This window comes from Oncorhynchus mykiss, chromosome 2, assembly GCF_013265735.2.
Source record: "Oncorhynchus mykiss isolate Arlee chromosome 2, USDA_OmykA_1.1, whole genome shotgun sequence".
Taxonomy (NCBI): domain Eukaryota; kingdom Metazoa; phylum Chordata; class Actinopteri; order Salmoniformes; family Salmonidae; genus Oncorhynchus; species Oncorhynchus mykiss.
In genome coordinates this window covers 30044038-30069005 of record NC_048566.1, presented here as the reverse complement: position 1 = coordinate 30069005, position 24968 = coordinate 30044038, and the positions used below count along the sequence as shown (strand labels likewise).

General features: G+C 42.5%; 2 protein-coding genes across 5 annotated transcripts; both read left to right on the top strand.

The window, feature by feature from the left end:
- The first annotated feature begins 346 nt into the window (after positions 1–346).
- Positions 347–6292, top strand: slc39a1 (solute carrier family 39 member 1). 2 transcript variants are annotated; one of them, XM_021617370.2, is made up of 4 exons: positions 347–605; positions 2458–2749; positions 4314–4444; positions 4801–6292. In XM_021617370.2, the coding sequence occupies exons 2-4, from the start codon at positions 2560–2562 to the stop codon at positions 5485–5487; spliced, it is 1008 nt and encodes a 335-aa protein (XP_021473045.2). In that variant the 5' UTR covers positions 347–605; positions 2458–2559; the 3' UTR covers positions 5488–6292.
- A 313-nt stretch (positions 6293–6605) lies between these two features.
- On the top strand, positions 6606–24299 carry LOC110486432 (CREB-regulated transcription coactivator 2). 3 transcript variants are annotated; one of them, XM_021558045.2, is made up of 14 exons: positions 6606–7018; positions 10075–10176; positions 10412–10525; positions 10756–10817; positions 11917–11985; positions 12395–12495; positions 12689–12715; positions 12854–12983; positions 13862–14100; positions 16061–16539; positions 17246–17812; positions 20538–20612; positions 20744–20945; positions 21220–24299. In XM_021558045.2, exons 1-14 carry the CDS (start codon positions 6845–6847, stop codon positions 21417–21419), a joined length of 2541 nt encoding a protein of 846 aa, XP_021413720.2. In that variant the 5' UTR covers positions 6606–6844; the 3' UTR covers positions 21420–24299. The 3 variants fall into 3 exon arrangements, with proteins under 3 accessions (XP_021413720.2, XP_021413712.2, XP_021413729.2); XM_021558037.2 differs by having other exon boundaries at positions 13862–14115; XM_021558054.2 differs by lacking the exon at positions 11917–11985 and having other exon boundaries at positions 13862–14115.
- The last annotated feature ends 669 nt before the right edge of the window (positions 24300–24968 follow it).

The following is a 24968-nucleotide window of genomic DNA, read 5'->3' as shown; positions in this document are numbered from 1 at the left end:
GGTGTTGGAGTTGTGCCTGGCCATGCAGTCGTGGGTGAACAGGGAGTACAGGAGGCGACTGAGCACGCACCCCTGGGGAGCTCCAGTGTTGAGGATCAGCGTGGCAGATGTGTTGCTACCTACCCTCACCACATGGGGGCGGTCTGTCAGGAAGTCCAGGATCCAGTTGCAGAGGGAGGTGTTTAGTCCCAGGTTCCTTAGCTTGGTGATGAGCTTTGAATAAGGTCCACCTGTGTGCAATCTAACTAATTATGTGACTTCTGAAGGTAATTGGTTGCACCAGATCTTATTTAGGGGCTTCATAGCAAAGTGGGTGAATACATATGCATGCACCACTTTTCCGTAAAACAATTTTTTAAACAAGTCCTTTTTTCGTTTCACTTCACCGATGTGGACTATTTTGTGTATGTCCATTATATGAAATCCAAATTGAAATCCATTTAAATTACAGGATGTAATGCAACAAAATAGGAAAAACGCCAAGGGGATGAATACTTTTGCAAGGCACTGTAAACACCTTTTTCTCACACTTCGCGCGTTAACGACTCTGATCTGCCAAGGAGATCCCCAAGGAGGCTACGTGCTTAGGTCTCCACAGAAGACATGTAAGTCATTCAAACGTGTTAACCCTCGCAAGGCTGTCGGCCCAGACGGCATCCCGAGCCGCAACCTCAGAGCTGATGTGTTTTCTGACATTTTCATCTCTCTAGCTTAGGCCGTTATCCCCTCCTGCTTTAAGATGTCCACTATCATCCCAATCTGTAGCACTCACACTTTGAGAGGCTAGTCAAAGACCACATCACCTCCTCCGTCCCTGACACACTCGACCCTGCACCTCAGGCTGGTATGGCTACTCCACAGTCGCTGACCTCAAGGCTCTACCGAGGGTGGTACGCTCGGCCAGTATGTTTAACAAGTTTAAACATCACATTAGAGTATGGCAGTTTAGCACAGTACGGCATGGCCCGGTACAGGACAGTCACGTTTTATTCAATAGAGTACAGGTAGAGTAGATTAGAGTAAAGCAGGGTACAATACAGAGCACTATTTAAAAAAAAAAAACATTTTTTAAAGACATCAACGTCTGTAAATGCTTGGTTGGGAAGTGTAGGCCTATACTCGTTCACTACAGTACTTCCCACAAATCTAAAAGCAGGATCAGTGGAATTTTGGGATAGTAGAAAGAGATTCCAACATTTTTCTTAGTCTACTCGTCATGTTTCATGGTCATGGCTGTCATCCCATTTCTGACACCAGTGGAGCAAACAACAAACTCGGTTCTTGGTCCTATCGGACCAATCATAAAACTCTGTATGTAGCCAAATCAATGCCAGCCTGGACCAGATCAAATCTAAACCGATCATAGCCGTCTGTTGACGTTGAAATCAAGGCCAGTCCGGACCGCAACAAAAAAATATATAAATACCACAGGACCAGAAAAAACGACGTCCAAATTACATTGCCTGACGGTAAATGCTTAGCTAGTATGTAGCCTACTAGGTTAGGGAATGCAGCAGAGGTGTGGTACTGGAACGCATGCGATTGTCATATTTCGCACATTTACTGGAATGATACAAAGTCCAGAGATGGCACATGATGTCCCCTCAATCCTTCATCTGTTGCAATTGTGTGCGATTTAATAAGTGATACAATGTACATAATTTCTTGTATCAAAAGTCCACGAATGAATAGACCGCGATAGTTCGAAGTTGCTCCGAAACAACTGATAAATGACCTGTTTAGCGGACCCCCAATCTTGAGATGAACTATCGACAGCTAAAACGCAGATCTGACTCGAGATCAGATTTCACTGAGCGTTGATGAATCCGGGATATGCCCCTCCCTCGAGGTCGTCCCAGCCTCATTCTGATCAGTTGAATCATCACTTCCCGTACAGAGTGCAGTTTTTTGGCATAGCAGTAATGTAATTTTGCTGCCTTTTTCCCACTTGTTATTAAGTCTGTGCCAATACAAGCTGCTCACCAAGGCTGTCCTTTTATGAGAGAATACGACAGAAGGTAGTACATTATTTATTGCTTGCTATTTGTAATGTGAGAGACGCCATAGGTAGAAAGCTATACGTTTAGTCATATTGTTTAAAACTTTTTATGGACTAGCGATAGTTTTTAACTTTCTAAACAGCTGTACAGGATATTATAACAGTCCCGGTAAAGCAATTTAATATTATCTGATGTTAGATCAGTCACATGCTTTCTATGCCCCCCCTTTCCTTCACTAACTGTACGTTTTCTATCCTTTCACATACTGTATCTGGGAATTCATGTTATTTGTTTGCCAAGATCCCAGAGCAGATGCTACAATGTGACATTGTCACAGAAGTCTCTCACCCTAAACCATGGGCACTATGAAAATGTATGCAATAAATGTCAAACTGCGTTTATTTGTCTTGAATTGATTTGAATGTAGGCAAATGTTACTCAAACTTCTCTGATGCAGGTGGTCTACCCCTCCCCATTCGACTGTAAGCCAATGGAGGGCGTCTGAGAGCTACTCTTTGCTGTTTCACTCAAGAGTGAAAGAGAAGCAGGGAGTGCAGAGATGGCTCTCAGAAAAGGATCTTCTGTTGCCCTCTCCGGGTGGCCATCTGAAGTGCAGATGAACCCAGCTTATGTCCCTGGCCTGGAGGTAAAGCTGGGAGCACTGGTTGTTCTTTTCTCCATCACACTGGTCTGTGGCTTCGCCCCTTTGTGCTTAGTCAGGGGGGCAGGGAGGTGCAATGTAGACCCAGGTAAGTGGTACTTTAGATCAGAATGAATTTTGAGAATGTGATTTAAAGGTAAAACCATTTGCATTAAATAAACATTTGACAGTACCCCTTTGAAATTTAATAAAACCTGCCTTACATTTTTTCCCCATTGTAGAAGTGCTCAGAAAGTTACTTTTTGGACCTGAATGGCAAAATAGTCGAGAGATAAAAAGTACTCAGTTGACCTATTTTGCATACACACCATGCCATGAGACATCCATCTCTTTATCACTGGAAAATATAAAAACAGTTGAGATTTACATATTTAAAAGCTTATGAACATGTTTTTTAAACTTTTTTTTTTTCTCCCTTAAATGTCAATTACACACAATGTTGACTTGGATGGGAATATCAGTAGTTTTATATTATACTGTCAATCCTCCATAGGAAACCTTTTGAAATATAGATCATAGTATAGACATGACCATTTAAATTGACATTCGACAATGGGTGGACCAGCAGAAATCTTTGTTAGTAATTAGAAGTAAAAATGTCATTTAAATTAAAATGTCAATGGTGTACCAGCTAAATTGCAGAGGTCTGAAGGTATAGGTCCATTCTATGAAATATATTTATATGATTGAAATGACACCCACCCTGTATTCAAGAGCATGTTGCGTCTCAACCGATGACGGGCACAACACAAAAACCTCAGATGTAAAAAATATGGTCTAAGCTACAACATACAGTACCAGTCAAAAGTTTGGACACCTACTCATTCCAGGGTTTTATTTTAATTTTAAAATGTTCTACATTGTAGAAAAATAATGAAGACATCAAAACTATAATATAACACATGGAATCATGTAGTAACCAAAAAAGTGTTATACAGATCAAAATGTATTTTATGTATGTGAACATGAAGATTATTTTTTAAATAATTGATGTTAAGGTCAATTTTTTTTTAAATTAAAAACATTTTTCAATAAATGATTAAGTAGTTTGATAACCCTGTTTTGTCAGCTTTTAAATGGCATCAAACTCAACCGTTTACTTTTTCCAGTGATGAAGACATTTTGAGCACATATCTCCTGAATGTTTTGGGATTGAGGTCACTTTCTGACCATTTCTTCCATGGGAAAACATGTAGGAAAGTTTTGTTTAAATCAAAAGGGATGCTGTCAAAAAGTGATTGAATTCAAACGGATTTATCCGAAAAGAGGGTGGGTGTAAACTTACTTGTTGACTCCTATGTGTTCCTTCCTTTCACAAACCCTACACGAAACAGAAAGACCCCCAAATCCATGTAAAGACAGTAGCATGTAAGTGGGTTCAACTTCCATGCACATCCGATAACGTTGCACAGGGCTGAATAATAAATTGCAGGTAAATTAGTAAAAGGAAGACATACCTACTCACTTTTGTGTAATCTGTTCCCAGATGTTGTCAAAATGTAGTCTGTCAAATCTGTATATTTGTTTTCCATGGAGACCAGATGAAGACCAACAGGTTAAAACATTGACCTTACTTGTTGTAGAGCCTTTCAATAGACTTGCATGACTGGCTGATACATTTGTGGCTGAGTTGAGTCTATTGTATTCCACAGAAACGCGTCACAAGGTAGTGAGCTTGGTGAGCTGCTTCGCTGGAGGAGTGTTCTTTGCTACTTGCCTTCTGGACCTGGTGCCTGACTACCTATCTGGGATCAATGAAGCATTTAGTAGCCTGGGCATCACAGTAAGAATTTGGGGAAGTCCCCATTAGCGGTGTCTTTTTTTGGTTTCTGCCCTTCGGTTAGTCATTTCACATCTGATTAATATTTAGGAAGTACAGCGTTATCTTGGCCTGCCCTGTATTACTTGATGTCAGAATTACATTTTTAATCTTTGTCAAATTTGAATGCTGAGAAAAATATAGATGAATGACTGTGTAGACTCATCAATTTCTGTTCGCAGACACCTTTTTTTTAATAGATTTTTTAAATGTTACACTTGTCAGCTTAATCTGACTGATTAGGCTGTCTTTGCGGTAGTTAGTTCTTCCAAGTAACTTAGACAAGAGGATAACACACACTTTATATCTACCCCTTCCAGCTTCAGTTCCCTCTACCTGAGTTTATCATAGCCATGGGATTCTTCTTGGTCCTGGTGCTGGAGCAAATAGTCTTGGCCCTCAGAGACCGATCGGCGGGCCACTCTGAAGAAAGACGTGCACTATTGGTGGACTCCAGCGTCCAATCACATGACAGAGATGGCCGGAGACACTCCCATGGTAGGGAGGAATTAGGGGGAGAGGATGCCCACTTCCATGTGGACTTTAACTCCACCTCGGCCATCCGGGCCTTCATTCTAGTATTTTCCTTATCTCTGCACTCAGTCTTCGAGGGTCTGGCTGTGGGGTTACAGGAGGACAGTCAAGAGGTGCTGGAGATCTGTGTTGCTCTACTCCTCCACAAGAGTATCATCTCTTTCAGTCTAGCCCTAAAGCTGGCCCAGGGCAAGCTGCGGCGGGCAGCCGTGGTAGGTTGCCTCCTGCTCTTTGCCATCATGTCCCCAATGGGCATTGGGCTGGGCATTGCCCTCACCGAGACCAAGTCATCCCCCCAGCACAAGCTGGCCAGGTCCACCTTAGAAGGTCTGGCGTCTGGCACCTTTATGTATATCATCTTCATGGAGATCCTGCCCCATGAGCTAAGCTCCCCGCAGAACCGCATCCCCAAGGTGGCCATGATTCTCACTGGGTTCGCAGTGGTCACTGGGATGCTGTTCATCAAAATGTAAATATTCTGTAGATCAATTCTTTGGGTCTGATTCGATCAAAAACAAAAACAAATTTCCTCTTGCGCCGTGAGAATGCAATTTGGACTGATAAGCATTAAACAATGTTTACAGCATGAGACCAAAAGATACTCAAGCGTGTCATTAATTCAAACAAGTTTTCTTAAGGTGCAGGGAAAATGCTGGTTTGCCTTACACTGGAAACTTGATTCTTTTAGTTTTAATATGTAGATGAATGTTATTCATTCAGATTTAAAAAAGGATATATGCTAATCCTGCCCTGCTTTGAAATTAACATCATATAACGTTTTCTATTTTAGATATGAGAATTTGAATGTATCTATATTTTTTATATAAACAATGACATACTTCACAAACGGCTTTCTGTTTACCGTGATGTGGTCAAAATGACCTGATTTTAAAAGAGGTAATATGAGCATTATAAAACTCCTGGTTTGATATTATAACATACCTAATGTTTTGCTAGCTGTGAAATCTGACTAGCTGTGTCCTGAATTGTGTACACATTTGTTTGTTCAGTAGTATGACTGCCTAGCCCCTAAAAAAACATAAGAGCATATACAGCTGGCTACTACTTTAAATGCTTAGATACATGGAGTGGTTGCTCTTTGTCAGGCCCTTATTTCACTGCCATGTGGTGAGAGCTTTGAATTAGCCCTCTATTCTCTTGTAAAACTTGAGTTTGAATAATTGAAATGGCTGCTCTTGTTTTTATGTTCACTTTTATATCAGCACTTGTTTATCTGTACCTGGTTTACTGATTTAAAAGTAATCTGAAATAATTGAACATGTTTCCTAGTTCTTTTTCACCTGGAGAGCAATAGGATTAGTGATGAGTAGGATAGTGATCAGACAACCAGTCTGGCAGTGTATTTTACTACTGAATAATGGTTTATATGCAGCCTTTTTATTTTGAGAAAACCAACCAATACAATAGTTGTATTTTGGAACAATTTAAAGTTTTTTAAAAATCAATATCCATTACACAGTACTGTAATTTCTGTGTTGACCTAGCTTTACATAAAAAAAAAATAAATAAACTACATGCCCCAGATTGGCTTGGGCGCTCACTTTCTCCTCCCCCCCACCAAGTCAGATGGTTTCGACTAGCTAGTTACCACAGCTACAAAGTCGAAATTGTCTGTCGTACAAATTCATGAAAACAAAAATAACTTTTTGGTCTTCACTTATGGTTAACTCTGTTACTGTTAGGTTTAAAATCACATTTTAAGAAGATAAATTGTAGAAATAGGCGGCCCGTATCACTTTGTGGCTATAGCAACTAACGTTAGTGACAACCAAGTCAGATCATCCCACTGCGTGAAGTCGTTCGGCAAATATGTCTGCTACGGATGTAGGCGGTTGTGGACCCGGAGCAGGACCCAGTTCGGGTGCTGGGTCCGGGGCATCAAACCCTCGAAAATTTAGCGAGAAAATAGCTCTACATACCCAACGTCAGGCTGAAGAGACTGCTGCTTTTCATGAGGTTATGATGGACATCACCTCTACCAGGGTAAGTCGGAGGGGGAGGCAGGAGAGGAAAGCTGGAGTAAGTACAGGCCCGGGGCTTGTCAAGAGGGTAAACAAAAAATACGAAAATGATAAACCAATAGAAGTTTAGCGAACCTAGCCAAGAATGAACGGTATCCACGATTTGCCTTTATCTGTTGGAGTTTGAATGTCTTCCTATTTATTACACCTATCTAACGTTAACTACGATGTTGATTGCTATCTTATCTAACTTGTCAAAAGTGTAATGCGAACCAGCTAGCTAGTTAACTAAAGTTAGCGTAAATTGACTAGTTAGCTAGCCCTAAGTTAGCCATATGTGGCTAAGTAGTATTTCAAATTCAGTAGCTAATGTTAACTAGTTCGTTACGTTACTTAACGTTAGCGTGCTAACTACTTAGCAAGCTAATGTTAACGAGACATTGTAACGTTAGTTATAACTAACTGTTTTAATACATCTTCAACCCTGCTGAACTGTGTGAGTGGTTGATAATGTTAGTTACCAGCCATGTTTTGGCTTAACGTTAGTTTTTCAGTGCTTAGCGAACTAGTTGGTCAGACAGACGGTGCATCAAGTGAAGTGGCACATAGTGGTTGCTGTCAACCACCACAGCAGAACAGATTGCAAACTCTTGGCATAACTGCAACCCACTCCATTATTTTTCAACTGAGTTTAACATTCACAAAATGGTGTGTTTATAGGAACTCCACGGCTGTATTAAGTACGCCGATTCTGTTCCAAAATGTTTAGCAACGTTAACCGTTTACTCCAAACATACATTTTTGTTCAACGAAAAATAGTTTCTATTGGACAAATTCAGGTAGGTCCCTCCCCGTTTTTCATCGTTTGCGCTGTTCGTGTACGTTTGATTCTTTAACGTGTTTCCGTTGCAAGACATAATAAATACACCCCAGGGTTCATTCTAAGGATCTTTCAATTTGAAGTGAATAAAGTTTGAACTGCTTTTCAAACAGATACTAATTAATAATTTAGTTATTAATGAATTCAACATATTTTTTGGAACATTCAATCTTTTAGAAGCATGATAATGGCCAGAATTTCCCCCCTCTATGAATATCCTATATATTTTGAGGTGACTGTGATACAGACTGAGTGGGAGGAATAGAAAGGAGAAGAGTGGGCAAATCAAATTCAGTGACGACTCACCCTCCTAAATTGCATTTTTGGGCAGCACATTCAAGGGCTCAAGTCTTACACTGACTCATCCAAACCCCTCATACCACCCCACTTTCTTCATTCATGGTAATTCCCCTTTGCCATCTCAACCACTGTCGTTTCTGGGAATTCCTTTGAGTCCTGTCTTTTACAACCTCCCCATCTAATATACTTTTTGTCAGGGTGGTCAGCCTAATAGCAAGGCAGGCATGCGGTTACCGGTAAATGGAGACTTAGTTTCGCTGAGTTACGCTGAGACTTCACTTTAAAATGTATTCCAAACAAAAACCATTGATTTAAAAGTTTAACAAACTATTCAATTCTGTGCACGATGACTACTTTGAACAATTTTCACAGTAAATAAGAAAAACATTTTACTTTAAAAACTGTACAGGCGCAAAGTTTCGTAACAGAATTATGGAAAATTCTCACTCAGTTTTATTTGTTTCCAGACTTTGGAACCCCATCCTGTAAATGTGCTTTTGTAAAATGTTCAGTGGAAATTGTTAAAAGTAGTACATGTGAATAGAGTTCTATGGTTTGTCAAACTTAGAAATCAATGTTTGTTTGTTTTGGTATACATTTTAAAGTGAATAATCGGAGTCTGTAAATCCGTTACCATGGATTTACCCACTTCCATTCATTCATTGTATTTATTAATCAATTTGGTTGTACAACCTGTATATGTGTGGAGAATTCATATTGTCATCAGTGTAAGGAATACTGAAAGCGCTAGCTACTTAAATCGTCTTCGCCTGCAAAAGAGAAAGGAGATTTAAAGATGGAATCCGCAGTAGGGGAAACAGCGCCACCTTCCGCCCCATGGCCATTGTTATTGCTTTTGTTTTGTTGACGAAGCGAAGGTGAGGAGCGTCACCCATAGAAAAAAATTGTATCACATATTCTGCTGTTCTATTGCTCGTGCAATGTCAGAGGGGAAAGAAACTGTGTTAACTTCTTTGTGGTTGTAATATCACAGTTTCACAATGAAGGATTCAAGCTTTAAGGCTTTTGGACATTTTTAGATGGGTTTGTAAAATATGACACAGTCGGCCTATCTTATTTGTATGCTGGAACAGTAGTGGTTCATATGAATCCATTTCAGAAGGGAACTTTGTAAGGGCAGATTTAATCTTAAGTCCTATGAAGACCTTGTCTCATTCTTCTGCTGTCATAATATTTTACACTGCCAATGTCACATTTGGGAGGTACACAAAGCAGTATTTTCTCACTGTCACCTCACTGGAAATGTTTTGTCCTACTTGGAATGTATTAGGCAACTCCTGGGTGTTATTAGCAATATCCAATATCCTGGTGGGGATATTGTTGCTTTGTGACTGTTTTCAAAGTTCTTATTTTTCTTAGAAATAATAATTTAACAGCTTTTCCTCAATACTTGTGGTTTTCCCTGTGAATGATTGTCTTTTTTTTAAATATTTTTTTTTACAGTAATGAACTCACTGCCATCTGTTTTAAAGGTTGAGAGACTGCATGAAAGATGTCAGAGGCAGGACAGCACATTTTATAAAATGCCAAGCTTTTACTCAAAAGAACAAGGTCTGAAAAGACACCAAGATGTTTGGCTGTCATTAATGAAAATGGCCAGATAGTGTCTTACTAAAAGAACCGGCCAGCTCATTTCAAACATTCTACATTCTAACATTCTAGGACAACCACAGCTTTGCAGCTGATAAAGCACACTACAACAAACTCTTGAGGATCTTGTTACCCACTTGATTATCTCAACCCACTGATGTGGCTTCTGTCTCTGTGTAGGCTATGCAGCAATCCAGCAGTGAAGTATGTCAAGGGCACAAGTATTACAGTTTGTCTTACAAAAGACATTAGGTATTCAAAGTCTTCATCTCCTCTTTGTTCTCCAGATCCAGGCTCAGAAAGTGCGTCTGGCTAGAACCCAGGGCCCATACTATGGGGGCTCTCTACCCAACGTTAATCAGATCGGCAGGAACCCGGGCGACTTTCAGGTGAGAGAGGTTCACCTTTTTGTATCCTCTGTGTGTGTGTGTGTGTGTGTGTGTGTGTGTGTGTGTGTGTGTGGGTCCACATTAATATATAGCCTAAAAATCTATCCATACAATCACTTGACGCCAATTTAAACACCATGGCGTCTCTCCCTCTTCTCTTGCACCCCTCTTTATCCTCTCTCCCTTTGTTTCTCTGTTCTCCTACTTGTTTCCATCATCGGTCCCCCTCTCTTAGGGTTTATTCCACTCTAACCTGGACTCCAGTCGTTCCACACGGCACCACGGCCTGGTAGAGCGGGTCCAGAGGGACAGACGCTTCATCTCCCCAGGGCGTCCCTACAGGAAACAAGTATCCTTCACAATACCTCTGAGACCAGAACATCTTCAGACCTTGTTGCACAATCTAGGAGCTAATCCAGAGTTTTGCTCTACTTAGGCAAAGGACTGCTTTGATGATATATTATTTTGTCATTTTCTGTGTTGTGCTGACCAAATCCCTTGTTGTTAATCTCTGATTGTGGATGAGAAGAGTAAAAAGTGTAACAATTTAGTTGTTGCCTTAACTTGTGTGCTCCTCAGGTGGACAGCTCTCCGTACAACTCAGCCTATCTGTCCCCGCCTCCGGACACCAGTTGGAGAAGGTAATGATCTGGAGTGGACCCCAATCTGCAGAGACATGGGTGTCCTCAGGGAGCCTGTTTTATTTTTTATGTATTGTGCTTAGTTTTTTTCCTCTGCAGCATTATAGCTTGGTCTCACGGTAACAATGCATGCTAACGTGATTGGGACTGACTAACAAGACACCTGATTTTAGCTTTCCTTCATAGCCTTGAATTTAGTTGCTTTTCAGAACTTTGTTGTTTTATTTTCTCCACTTTCCTCCCTTTTTTCTGGCATCTGAATACACTTACACTCTTTTTTTTCTTCAAGTTTTGGAAAGAAACTCGCACCTCTTTTCCCTTCTTGCCAATCCTCTTTTTTCTTTCTTTTTTCTTTTCTTTCTTTCTCTGCTAAATGGAAAAGGACAAACTCTTTGAGAAAGGGAAACTGGCTTTGACATGAAATTATACGACTCTTACACACCTCGCAACAGTTCCGTTTTATCTTATTCTCTGAAAAAATAAAGGCATGTCGAGATGACTTATAAAGCAGCGTTGATGCATGAATGAAATGAAGGCCGCTCTAAACCAGCGTTTCTCATCCCTGCTTGCTTGGATGCTGCGCTTTGGGAAATAGCCTCCATCAATCAGGTGAATGGAGGGAGCTGCTCCTGAAGTTTGTTTGTGGTGGATTTGGCACAAGTCTGTCCGATTCTTTCCAGATCAGCACTGGGGCTGGAAACACTGATAAACATCTTTGTAAATTCAACTGACGTGAACCAATCGCTGCGAGACCCCAGTTTAGCAGAAGATTTAACAGCCTCTTTCATAATAGCCAGTCTTACATGAGCACACACGCATGAGCGCAAGCTCACTCTTGTGAATGCATACATTTGTGCAGATGAGCATGCAGTAACACACACCCACAAATGCACTCAATTCACTCAATATTCTCTGCATCCAAAAAACAGCATCTATGGATGGGCCATGTGTTCTGTAGAATGTCAGTATCTCTCTCTTCCTCCCTCTATCTCTGCATCTCCTATGCTCGCCGTTCGTCCCAAGCCTTCACTCTCTTTTATTTCTCTCTTATAATCCTTCTCTGGAGAATAACGGCCATTTTTGTTGTTGATCACAAAAGGAACTGTTCGGGCAACTTCCCAGGAGACAAAAGCCCGTTGTTTCGCCTCCCCACCATGGCACTCAACAGGTGAATCCCACCCTCTCCATCTTTCTTCTCTTCTCCCCCTCAACATAGGGCATCAACTCACTGTCCTGGGGCAGACATTAATAGACGATTGTGCCAGTGCAAGATATGACCATTCAAAGATCTTCCAAGAGCTTGTATATTGAATGAGTTTTTCCTTTTTATATTGAATGAATTTATATTTAAGACTGAGTTCCAATATATCATGGATGGAGTTAGTTTGTGGCTGAGCAGAAACAAAAGTAAGGTAGTGATGTCATGATGTGGTTACCGGAGGACTTTTCTAATGAGTCATGGATTGACTTGAGTAGTTGGTTCCTGTTTGGTGAATGTGTATGTGGGTTGATGTGGCAATGGAAAGAGACCCCCTGGATACATATTTCTCCTCTCCTAATGCTTTTTCTCTATGCAGGACCAACTCAGACTCTGCCCTCCACACCAGTGTGATGAACCCCCCTGCAGGAGACCCCTTCAACGCTGGACACACACTCACCCTTCAGGGCAGACTCACTGGTGAGGACTCACTAAAGACTAAACCAACAGCATATGTGTTTAGTTAACACATCGGAGTGGGAGTTGGGGGTTTGCCACTGAGAAGTGTCTGCTAAATTACCATATTGTCATAATTGTTTAAGTGTGATTGTGCCTTAAGCCCATTCCCAGTTTGCCTCGGTACTCTGACTTGTATCTCTCTGTGCTCCTCTAGGTCAGAGTGAAGGAGAGGGGAGAAGAAGTGAGTCTAACAGTCACACTCACTGTACACTAACAATTCTGTCCTACTTTAAACACACCACAAATAATCTTGACAATGGAAAAAAATCCTTATGACTTGGAGACATTGATTTGTGATCATGTTGTTTGTCATCCACAGTGTTTCCGTACCCAGTTCCCCCCATTGAGGAGAACATTCTGGATCAGGGCAAACTGCTCAAACCCTGGGACACCAAGAAGTTGCCCCTGCTGTCTTCTCGACCCAAGTCCTGTGAAGTTCCCGGTATCAAGTAAGTAAATCCTTCTGAAACACATCCAAGTCATTTCTACAGCTTTTCCCACAGGAGAGAATAACTTATGTGAAAATGTCTGTGGCTCTAGAAGTTTGCACACAATTATCTACAGAATTCTGTTTCAGTGCAGACAAACAGTTATTAAAAACCTGCGATGTTGTGCGTTCGTTTAGACCTAATGTAATTTGTTGTTGCTGCTTACATTAATGTAATTTGTTTAATGTGAAGCAGCAATATATGGAGGGGAGTCTGATAGGAGACATAGTATTGTACTATGGCTAGCGTGTGCCCTCAGGTATGACATATGAATGCATGGCTGATTTTCTGTTGAACACTTTCTGCTGATGTAAAAGCCTCAAGCTCAAGCTCCATTTGTTTTCCATTGAAACATCCATTTGAAATATCTTCCTCCGTTTTCAGCCTCTGTTTGTCTATCCTCCTCTTCTTCGTCATGACTAGCATGACTTTCGTTGCGCATTCTTTTATCTTTCTCTCATAGCTGGGGTTTAGATTGGAACGTGTGTGTAGTGGACATTCTTTATTTTTTCCTCATTCACTTGCTCTCTATCTCTCCATTTCTTTTTTTTATTTTCTTGTTCTCTCTCTGTAATTTATCCTCTCGCTCGCTTTCTCCCCTCTTGGTCTATTCTGTTATTTTTCTCTGTGTTCTCTCTCTCTCTCTCTCTCTCTCTGTCTGTGTGTGTGTGTGCGCGTGTGTCTGGAGGCTGCTGTTGGGTGTGGGTCAGTTTAGCTCTGGGACGCTGAGGTCATCCTGTCTGTAAATCACACGCCCCAGTGTCTAATTCTTGACGAATGTGAGACACCACTGTGGTTTCTCTTGTCTATCTAAATAGTTTCTCCATCTCCTCCTCCAGTATCTTCCCCTCCCCTGACCAGCAGTCCAGCACCCCCCATGCTCCCTCAGCCCTGAACACGGGGGGCTCCCTGCCCGACCTCTCCAGCCTGCACTTCCCGTCACCGCTGCCCACCCCGCTGGACCCAGACGAGCCGGGGTACCCCTCATCCCTGAGTGGGGGCAGCAGCACGGGCAACCTGGCCTCCACCCTGACCCAGCTGGGCATCAATGCCAGCAACGCCTTCTGCCACTCGCCAGGTACAGGGACGCCAGGTACAGGGAGGTACTGTGGGACAGAGGCTGAAGCTTGTGTGTGTGTGTGTGCCATGTTGATCTTCAGCACTTCTCTCTTGCGTGTATGTTAGTGTGTGCGCTCATGCAGGCATGCTAGGAACAAATACAACCCTTTCCGTCGCACTAGTTAAAATGTCTAAGTTGTGACTCAAACGGAGGAAGCTAATGGGTGTTGGTGCAAGAGGGAGACAGGCCAATATTCATTTAGGTGGGCGCGGGCATGTAAGATGTATTTAGAAAGTGGAGGTAAAGTGCAGGGCTGTGCATTCTGAAAAAGTAGCTGTCCTCGGGCCCTATAAAATCCCTGATGCGGACAGAATCAGAGAATCCAGACAAAACGGAATTCAACCATATAATTTTTTTTTTTATTGAACTTAGTAGGGAGTCAACTAACTGTATTGAACATTTATTAATTAGCCCAGGTTTATCATAAGACATGAACAGAATGCATCAGTGATTCGTATTTCATGCAAATTTCTGAAGAGGCAATGAGAATTCCCCCATCTGTGTATGTGCGGTGCGCGCAGTTACCACTTTGTGTAGCTATTACCGTTGATGCTAATGAAACAGTCTTCTTGTAGATGGAAAGCCTTTCCCAAAAACCTACATTAAATGTTAACAACAAAGCCTATGCCTACCTGGCAGAATATCATGATTATTTGCATCAGTCCAGTGGGTGTTTGTTTTGCAAACTATCATAACAAAAACACAGCTGAACCGCTTCTTGCTAGCTGTGCAATGGAATTAAAGGGTAACTACACCCAAAAATCTAAATTTCAAAAACAATTCCCAGACCTCAAAAGTGGTCTCCTAATGTGGTTTAAGCATTGTTGTGGACTTAAAATCCTATTTAGTTGTTTTTCAATTCAAGTGTCGTTTGGAGAGTGAAAGCCTGAAAGAAACCGGCAGAAACAGAGACCTGTAAAACTCAACGGAATGTGTAAAATTAACTAACCGCAATCAGGAAAGAAATTAAACAGATTTTATATGGCCCTACTGACCGATTATCTGTGTTGAGGTGATTTGGCTGACCACACACAGGTAATGTTATCTTCAGTCTAGAGGCAAGGCCTAGGGTGCATGTCAATAGTCTGAGGTGGCTTGCTCTTCTCGTCTCTTGAGAAAACAGTATGGTGAATGCTTACCAGATATTTGCTGGTATTATTCTAGTTCTTTCACATCAGTGCAAATTAAGGATAGGAGATGATGAAAGGAAACCTAGTTTGACTCTTGAGATGCACCCTGCAGATCAGGGCCTCTTCAGGGGACTGAGCTAGCGTTGTACCTCCTGATATGATCGCCAGGAGACAAACTGTGTTTGCAGTTTGTCATATTAAATGTTAAAACAATTAAATGTTGCAATACATTTTCATTGAATTTTAGATGTTTGTAGTCTTCTACACTGAACAAAAATATAAACGCAACATGCAACAATTTCAAAGATTTTAGTTATTTGAAATGTAAGGAAACCAGTCAATTGAAATAAATTCCTAATCAATGGATTTCACATGACTGGAAATACAGATATGCCTCACAGATAAAGTACCTTAAAAAAAGGTAGGGGCGTGGAACAGAACCCAGTCAGTATCCGGTGTGACCACCATTTCCCACATCTCCTTTGCATAGAGTTGATCAGGCTGTTGATTGTGGCCTGTACTATTTTTGTCCCACTCCTTTTCAATGGCATACAAATTTGTGCGCAAATTTGAGAGAAATCATCTTTTTGTGCAAATGGAACATTTCTGGGATGGTTTATTTCAGCTCATGAAACATGGGACCAACACTTTACATGTTGCGTTTATATTTTTGTTCAGTCTATTATGTACTCATTACCACAACTTTTCACACCAGGACTGAAAATGTGTGTATTATTTTATGTAGCTCTATATTCAAATCTGTTTATCGGTCTTGTTTATTTGAACAGGTCTCCTGGCATCTCTTCAGGGGACTCTCAGTAACCCCTCCCTGCAGTCCTCGTTAAGCAACCCCAACATCCAATCATCTCTCAGCAGCCACTCCTTCCCCAACTCCCTCAGCTCCACCTCCTTGCACTCGTCGCTTAGCAACCCTTCCCTGCAGTCCTCCCGTAGCTCCTCCCCCTCCCTCCAGTCTTCCCTGAGCAACCAATCCCTGCACTCCTCCCTCAGCAACTCCTCCCTGAGTGTGCAGTCCCTCCACACCGCATCCAGTAACCCTAGTTACAATAGCGGGGTGGGAGGGTCCGGCTCGTGCTCCTCTTATTCGCCACTGCTAACTAGCCAGGGGCAGTCGCCTCTCAGCACGTTGCCACGGAGACGAGCTCAGCTCTCCCCTCTGATCCTACCCATGGGAGGGGAGTCTCGCCGACACCACTCCAAACAGTTCTCCCCCACCATCTCTCCTAACTTGTCCTCCATAACACAGGTAATGTCTACCTACGTTCTCCTTTTACCATGATTTAATCACAGGCCAGAATAAGCACTGCCCTGGGGTTGGGCGGTATCCAGATGTTCATACCTTCATGCCGTTCCTGTGCTGCACACACAACACAAATAGTAGACGTCAGGGATGCTCACTCTTGATCCAGGAGGGGATTTGTCTCTGCTGTAACCAAGAAGATTGATCTTGCAAGCTAGCCACTTAGTTAGCCTAAAGAACCTGACTAGACGTTAATTACTTCTCTCTCTGGTTGGAACTGTGCTATGCCAGAATGTGGACGCTACGGAGCCGGCGCGAGATATGGCTTGGAAAACGTACATCTATCCAGGAATGGGAGATGGCACTGTACTCCTAATTATGATGAATCGAGTAGATTGAAATACTGCTAGTTTTTAACTAAACTGCCCTTTTTGTCAGCATGCAAGGGTAGTTGATGCTGCTATATTTATTAACCCACAGCACAAGTTGACTGTAGGTATTAAAAAATATATATATTCAAATTGATGAAAAAAAATGTCCCAATTGTTTTGACGGTATTGAAAATCATACCATGAGTATTTCAAAATACCCTGGTGTATATATAGTTTATACTGTAAACCGCCCAAGCCTATACGGCACCATAACATTGGCCGACCTGCATGCCAATTGAGTTCGTATTCCATTTCCAATCAATGTGTTTATCTCCTCCCAGGGTGTCCCTCTGGACACCAGCAAACTCCCCATGGACCAGAGGCTCCCTCCCTACCCCTTCAGCCAACCCCAGCAGCAGCTTCATCAGCCAGGTCCTCCAGCATCCCATCAGCCCCAGCAGGCCTCTCAGGTAGGACAACAGCTCTCCCAGCCGCCCGTGGTAATGCAACAACAAAATCAACAACAGCATCAACACCAACACCATCAGCTGCATTTGCAACACCAGCTGCACCAGCAGCAATGTGCCCAGTCTCAGCAGGCCCTCCAGCAGCTGCACCTGCAGAACCTGCGCAATGCCCAGAACCAGCAGATGCAGCACCTGCAGCAGCACCATAGGGTGTCGGTCAAAATTGAGAAGCAGGGTGAGCAGGGCCAGAACTCTCAGTGCCTGCAGACGCAAGACCCGCAGTCAACCCAGCAGCAGCAACAACAACAGCAGCAGCAGCAGCAACAACAACAGGACCAGCAAGACCAACTGCAGCAGATGGAGCAGCAAAGGCAGCAGGGATGTCTTCCCCAGCTGCAGCACATCAGCCAGTCCCTGGCCACAGACCTGGGCCTCTACAACGTGAGTGGAGTCAGAGCTAGCCCATACACACAACACACTACCACCAATTGGCCCAATAAAGCCACAATTTCCTCTGTCCTCCTACTATCGGTCAGTCACGGTTAACCTACCTCGCCTCTCTGGGGCAGAGGGGCATGACGGCCACCATGGCTTGATGTTTTTGTAAACACATGGTGTTTAAAGCAAGCGCAATGTTGTAAACGTTGGTTATGATAGAAACTGAGGTCAACTGGAATGATCCGGATGATGTAATCATCTGTACAGCTATTATCAAGACAATAACTAGTGACAGCCTGATGGCTTCTGGTCACACCAGGACATATTTTTTTAAAGAGTTTACTCTGTCATCTAGCTAGAATTAGCTCACTATTTTATATTGCATATTTGTGTAATCAGTTAATTTATTTATACTTTTGGCCATGCAAATTGATCATTGTTCAGCCTCTTAGTGTGTGACATCCTCAAGTATCAAATAGTATAATATCATCTCTTTACACTTGACACATTACTCTGCTGTCATGAGCTATACAGTACCAGTCAAAAGTTTGGACACCTACTCATTACAGGGTTTTTCTTTATTTTTACTATTTTCTACATTGTAGCATAATAGGGAATACATCAAAACCATGAAATAACACACATGGAATCATGTAGTAACCAAAAAAGTGTTAAACAAATCAAAATATATTTTATATTTGAGATTCTTCAAAGTAGTCACTCTTTGTCTTGATTACAGCTTTTCACACTCTCGGCATTCTCTCAACTAGCTTCATGAGGTAGTCACCTGGAATGAATTTCAATTTGTTAAAAGTTCATTTGTGGAATTTCTTTCCTTAATGCGTTTGAGGCAATCAGTTGTGTTGACAAGGTAGGGGTGGTGTACAGAAGATAGCCCTATTTGGTAAAAGACCAAGTCCAGCTCAAATAAGCAAAGAGAAATGACAGTCCATCATTACTTTAAGACATGAAGGTCAGTCAATCCAGAACATTTCAAGAACTTTGAAAGTTTCTTGAAGTGCAGTAGCAAAAACCATCAAGCGCTATGATGACACTGGCTCTCATGAGGACCGCCACAGGAAAGGACGACCCAGAGTTACCGCTGCTGCAGAGGATAAGTTCATTAGAGATAACTGCACCTCAGAAATCGGCAATTAACTGCACCTCAGATTGCACCTCAAAGAGTTCAAGTAACAGACACATCTCAACATCAACTGTAAAGAGGAGACTGTGTGAATCAGGCCATCATGGTCGAATTTCTGCAAATAAACAACTACCAAAGGACACCAATAAGAAGAAGAGACTTGCTTGGGCCAAGAAACATGAGCAATGGACATTAGATCGGTAGAAATCTGTCCTTTGGTCTGATGAGTCCAAATTTGAGAATTTTGGTTCCAACTGCCGTGTCTTTGTGAGACGCAGAGTAGGTGAACGGATGATCTCTGCATGTGTGGTTCCCACCGTGAAGTATGGAGGTGTGGGGGTGCTTCAAGGCACACTTAACCAGCATAGCTACCATAGCATTCTGCAGCAATATGCCATCCCATCTGGTTTGCACTTAGGGAAAGGGGGATACCTAGTCAGTTGTACAACTGAATGCATTCAACTGAAATGTGTCTAACGCATTTAACCCAACCCCTCTGAATCTGAGAGGTGTGGGAGGCTGCCATAATCGACATCTACTTCTTCGGTGCCCGGGGAACAGTGCCTTGCTCGGGCAGAACGACAGATTTTTACCTTGTCAGCTCGGGCTTAGTGGGACAATCATTTGTTTTTCAACAGGACAATGACCCAACACACCTCCAGGCTGTGTAAGGGCTATTTGACCAAGAAGGACAGTGATGGAGTGCTACTTCAGATGACCTGGCCTCCACAATCACCCAACCTCAACCCAATTGAGATGGTTTGGAATGAGTTGGACTATAGAGTAAAGGAAAAACAGCCAAGTTCTCAGCATATGTGGGAACTCCTTCCAGACTGTTGGAAAAGCATTCCACCTCATGAAGCTGGTTGAAAGAATACAAAGCTGTCATCAAGGCAAAGAGTGCCTTTAAAGAATCTCAAATATATTTTGATTTGTTTAACACTTTTTTTAGTTACTACATGATTCCATATGTGTTATTTCATAGTTTTTGATGTCTTAACTATTATCTACAATGCAGAAAATAGTAAAAAATATAGAAAAACCCTTGAATGAGTAGGTGCGTCAACTTTTGACTGGTACTGTATTTAAAACAGAACTTAGGCTATTCAAGAGGCCATCTTGTTATAACTGTGGCTCAATAATTTCCTACTTGATGCTTCACATTTCCTGGACCTGTATAGCTTCTCAATACATTTCCAATGCTCACTCAAGTCTCAACTTGGTTCCATAACTTGCCACTGGAGATTGTTTCACAACATCCTTCTGACTTTGAACATGCTCACAATTTTTTTAGCTGCAGAATGCGGTGTGTGAAACTTGAGGGAACGCTGATGTCATGCCCAAGTGAGGTGAAATGGATCCTGGGCTCTGTTGTTGAATGTCTCTATTAATAGCAGTCCAGAGAGCTGACTGTCTTAGTGTGCTGAAGGGCTGTGACATTGGGACCACAGTGAAATTGGCCTGTAGCATCAATGAAGCCCCACTTCACTGCTACAGTCATGTTGTAGGTGATGTCACTCATCATAACTTGGTATGACGTGTTGTTCTGTCTTTACACTAAAGTACCTGTGTTTTGTGTTGTAGGACACATTACTGTTAAACTCTCTGTTGGATGATCCCTACCTGGGCCTGCAGATCGCCTCCAGACAGAACCAGCAGGTATACCATTTCTGCAGATACTATTTCTCTCAGGTTCTTATTTGTATTGACTACTGCACCTCTGCTTTCATTGCTGAGTTCTGTTGTACTGTATTTGTCTGCCTGAGTTCACGTTTGGTGTTTTGTCACAGTTCAACATGGAGACTCCGGGAGACAGCCTGTCGTTCAACCACGGTGGCTTGGGCTGTGGGAGTGGTAGAAAAGGCCAGGAGGAATCCTACCACCCCAACCATGGCTTCCTGGAGCTCCACGACTCAGGGGATAGGCAGCACCTTAACAACCAGAACTTTGGGGGAGAGGGATGCCACAACGTCCCTAACATCATCCTCACAGGTGAGATCTGGGCTACTACTTCAGCTATTACTCCCCTGTAGGAGAGAAATGCTTTCCAAGTACATAATTATAACTACAACTAACACTAACCCTGAGTGGCTCAGTTGGTAGAATATGGCACTTACAATGTAAAGGGTTGTGGATTTGGTTCCCGCTGGGGCCACCCATTCGAAAACGTATGCACACATGACTGAAAGTCCCTTTGGATAAAAGCGTCTGCTAAATGGCACATTTATTATTATGTATTATTAGCCCTCTTTTCTTTCTTCACCAGGAGACAGTTCGTTGGGCCTTTCCAAGGAGATCGCCAGCGCCCTGTCCCACGTGCCAGGGTTTGAGATGGACTCCTTTGCTCTGGACGACCCCCTCAGGATGGACCCCCTGGCCCTTGAGGGGCTGGGCATGCTGGACGGAGACTTCATGCTGACCGACCCCGCCGTGGAAGACTCCTTCCGCTCCGACCGCCTCAAGTGACCCCCCCCAGGAGTGGATACGGAGGAGTGAGGAGGGAAGGGGGTTGGAACGACCCCAGACTGAAGTGGAACAGGTGGGGTTGATCCCTGCTTTGTTTCCCTCTCCTTGGCGATTGACCCAACCACAGCATCTGCGAATAAAAGGTCAGGTGGGAGGTTTTTGACAGTCTAGTGCAGGGATCTCTGACTGGTCCCGGAGAGAAACTGGGAAGCAGGCTGTTGTTCTACCAGAGCACTAACACACCTGTCAAATAATCAGCTAATCACTGTCTTAAATCTGGATCTTGATTATTTGAATCGGGTGTGTTAGTGCTGGGCTTGAATAGAATTCTACATGCTCTCCAGGACCAGAGTTGGAGGCACCTGGTCTAGTGGGGACCTCTCCACATGCTTTTTGTGAGGTGGTGTGGTGGTGGGGAAGGTTGGAGGACAGGACAGACATGTCAGTGGTGGAGCAAGTTCGTTTACGGTTCTTTCCGCTACATCCAGGCAGTTATCGAAAATGCACTTGTGATGCTTAAGAGAAAAAAAGAAAATATAGGCATTAGCTTGTACGAGTCTTATCTGCATGTAAACAAATGCACTTCGGATAATGCATAAACGCAGGGATCACGCATGAGGTCAGTTACACTTGAAAATGCCGTCTTAAAAACCATACCATATGCATTCTATGAGACAGGACTTTCCCGACTGGTCTTTCGGCTTTGTCTGTCGGTGTTCCATCATTCCAACGCCAGTATGGGGAGGCTGGAATATCGGCCATGTTCGCCATCTTTCTACTGCAAGAACATACAGTAGATCTGGGGTATTTTCTGGATTACATCAACCCAACCAGAGACTGTTCAACCAATAGTTGCCAATTGACATGTCATTAAGTGTTTCCATTTTATTTAAGTTTGGTGAAGGTAATTCAATGGCGGGCTTTTCAAGCTATAATTCGGATATAGTTCAGTCTTTCAACGGACAAGAGAAGAAAGTGTTTTTTTGAGAGGTGACTTTCTCAGTCCAAGTTGGACAAGTTGGCACTTACGGGGCCATTTTAGTGTCTGGATGGCATATTCATCTGTAAGATTATCACTGTGTCTGTGTTCAAGACCCAGCTAAATTGACCTTTCTCATTTAACGTCTGTTAACTTGAATCGTCTTGATGGTTCCGAATTGAAAAAAAATGACTAAATCAATCGTCTAAGGATATTGTCCTCATATTGAACCAAGTAGTCCACAGAATCCATTATCCAACTCTCCTGTCTATAAAAACAACACAGAAAATAACACATTTCATTGCACCTGTCTGGTGTGTGACAAAATATTTTTGTATTCTTTTTTTAAACATTTTTATATGTCCCAACATGACAGCTGTTGCCATTCTGCCAGCCTGCTTCTATACCATTGAGCTTCTCAGTAAGTTTAACCTTTTGCTATGTACCACCCCTGTGTGCCTGCTATCTTCCCCTCAGATCTTAGACCTACCCTCTTCTGCACATTTCCTTTAAAGCAACTAGGGACTGTTTGTTTTTAAATGTGTGCTATTGACAAAGTGTCTGCCTTCCATCAAGATAATTGGCATTGTTGATATGAAAAAGGCAGAGGAAAAGCCCTCAATACATTTCAATTACATGAATTGGAGTTGTATGTTTTATCATTGAGTAATTGGGAAACGGCAAGGCCAAAACCAAGTAGACTAATGCATAGCAACATTTTTGCCATAGTATATATTTTAACTGCTACTACTATCCCAATGCCTTGGAGCTTTAGTGTCCGTTTTAGTCAGGTAATCCTAGCCACTGTGATTGACACCTCTAACCCCTCCCACCTGTAGCACCTGTCTTGCCACAGCAAGGGCCATAGCCAGATTATAGTAACATATTTTTATGTAACAAAGTAGTTATTACTATGAAGTTTTATTTTTTAATTAAAGGTGGTCTGTCTTTGTATATAAATGGATAAATAATTGAGAGTATATTTAAGAAGAGAAGCCTTTTGGTTCCGCAACACCCTGAAACCGGTTGCATGATTTGAAAAGCAACAGGTTCTGAAAAATGTAGTCCATTTGCTATGCAAAGTGTTCTTGTGCATGTCTCGTGTGACTGTCTGGGAGTTGCCAAATACATTTTTTTATTTAGTACATTTGCATCATACTATTGTAGTGAAAATACATTTTTTTTAAACTAATTTTTTGGGGCTTTTTATCGGTTTTTAAATGGTCATATTTTGCTTTGGTGACAATGTTTGATATTGGTGTCTGACGACTACTGTAAGTTTGACATTTTGTGGCAGCAACAGGAAGTTAGTGCTTGAGATAATATCGTTCAACTTTCATAATGACAAAGGTTATGGAAATCAGCCCTTCTTTCCAGTGTGGACTGAAAGAGGCCATGTAAGCATTGCAATTTGGATATAGAAAGCTGTATGCAACTGTTACATCATAGATTGGTGGTAACATCCATCCTAAAATTAAGTAGTGCTGTTCTGAAGTTGTGTTAACATAGAGTTTAACCCCCTTATTGACAGATATTGAAGTACCTCTAATTACCGGTATGCTTTATTTCAACCATATTGCTTTTACACTGATCATATGAGCCAAATGCAAATCTTTTTTGACAGGAGTGGTGGTTGAAGTGGTTTGAGTATCAAACCTATGGTAAAACCCATTCACTACTGCCCCCTATCCAACAGTAATAGTGTGGGTTTGCAAAGTCTCCTTTTACCACTGTGAGCCAATGTTGTGCCTCGATGTAAACTCAGCAAAAAAAGAAACGTCCTCACTGTCAACTGCGTTTATTTCCAGCAAACTTAACATGTGTAAATATTTGTATGAACATAAGATCCAACAACTGAGACAAACTGAACAAGTTCCACAGATATGTGACTAACAGAAATTGAATAATATGTCCCTGAACAAAGGGTGGGGGAGGGATGGAGGGAGGGAGGGGGGGGGGGGGGGGGGTGTCAAAATCAAAAGTAACAGTCAGTATCTGGTGTGGCCACCAGCTGCATTAAGTATTGCAGTGCATCTCCTCCTCAAGGATTGCACCAGATTTCCAAGTTCTTGCTGTGCGATTTCTGGGGGGGAATGGCCCTAGCCCTCACTCTCCAATCCAACAGGTCCCCAGACATGCTCAATAGGATTGAGATCTTGCAGGAAATTACTCACAGAACGAGCAGTATGGCTGGTGGCATTGTCATGCTGGAGGGTCATGTCAGGATGAGCCTGCAGGAAGGGTACCACATGAGAGAGGAGGATGTCTTCCCTGTAAGGCACAGGGTTGAGATTGCCTGCAATGACAACAAGCTCAGTCCAATGATGCTGTGACCCCTCCAGAGTACAGACCTCGTTGTAACGCTCATTCTTTCAATGATAAACGCGAATCCGACCATCACCTCCGGTGAGACAAAACCGCGACTCGTCAGTGAAGAGCACTTTTTTGCCAGTCCTGTCTGGTCCAGTGACGGTGGGTTTGTGCCCGTAGGTGATGTTGTTGCCGGTGATGTCTGGTGAGGACCTGCCTTACAACAGGCCTACAAGCCCTCAGTCCAGCCTCTCTCAACC

Excerpts from the sequence above, each read along its gene's own strand:
- slc39a1 (XM_021617370.2), top strand. The coding sequence starts at position 2,560 with ATGGCTCTCAGAAAAGGATCTTCTGTTGCCCTCTCCGGGTGGCCATCT. Across the intron at positions 2,750-4,313 it reads GAGGTGCAATGTAGACCCAG|AAACGCGTCACAAGGTAGTG; the intron begins GTAAGTGGTACT and ends TGTATTCCACAG. Across the intron at positions 4,445-4,800 it reads TTAGTAGCCTGGGCATCACA|CTTCAGTTCCCTCTACCTGA; the intron begins GTAAGAATTTGG and ends TACCCCTTCCAG.
- LOC110486432 (XM_021558037.2), top strand. The coding sequence starts at position 6,845 with ATGTCTGCTACGGATGTAGGCGGTTGTGGACCCGGAGCAGGACCCAGT. Across the intron at positions 7,019-10,074 it reads TGGACATCACCTCTACCAGG|ATCCAGGCTCAGAAAGTGCG; the intron begins GTAAGTCGGAGG and ends TTTGTTCTCCAG. Across the intron at positions 10,177-10,411 it reads GGAACCCGGGCGACTTTCAG|GGTTTATTCCACTCTAACCT; the intron begins GTGAGAGAGGTT and ends CCCCTCTCTTAG.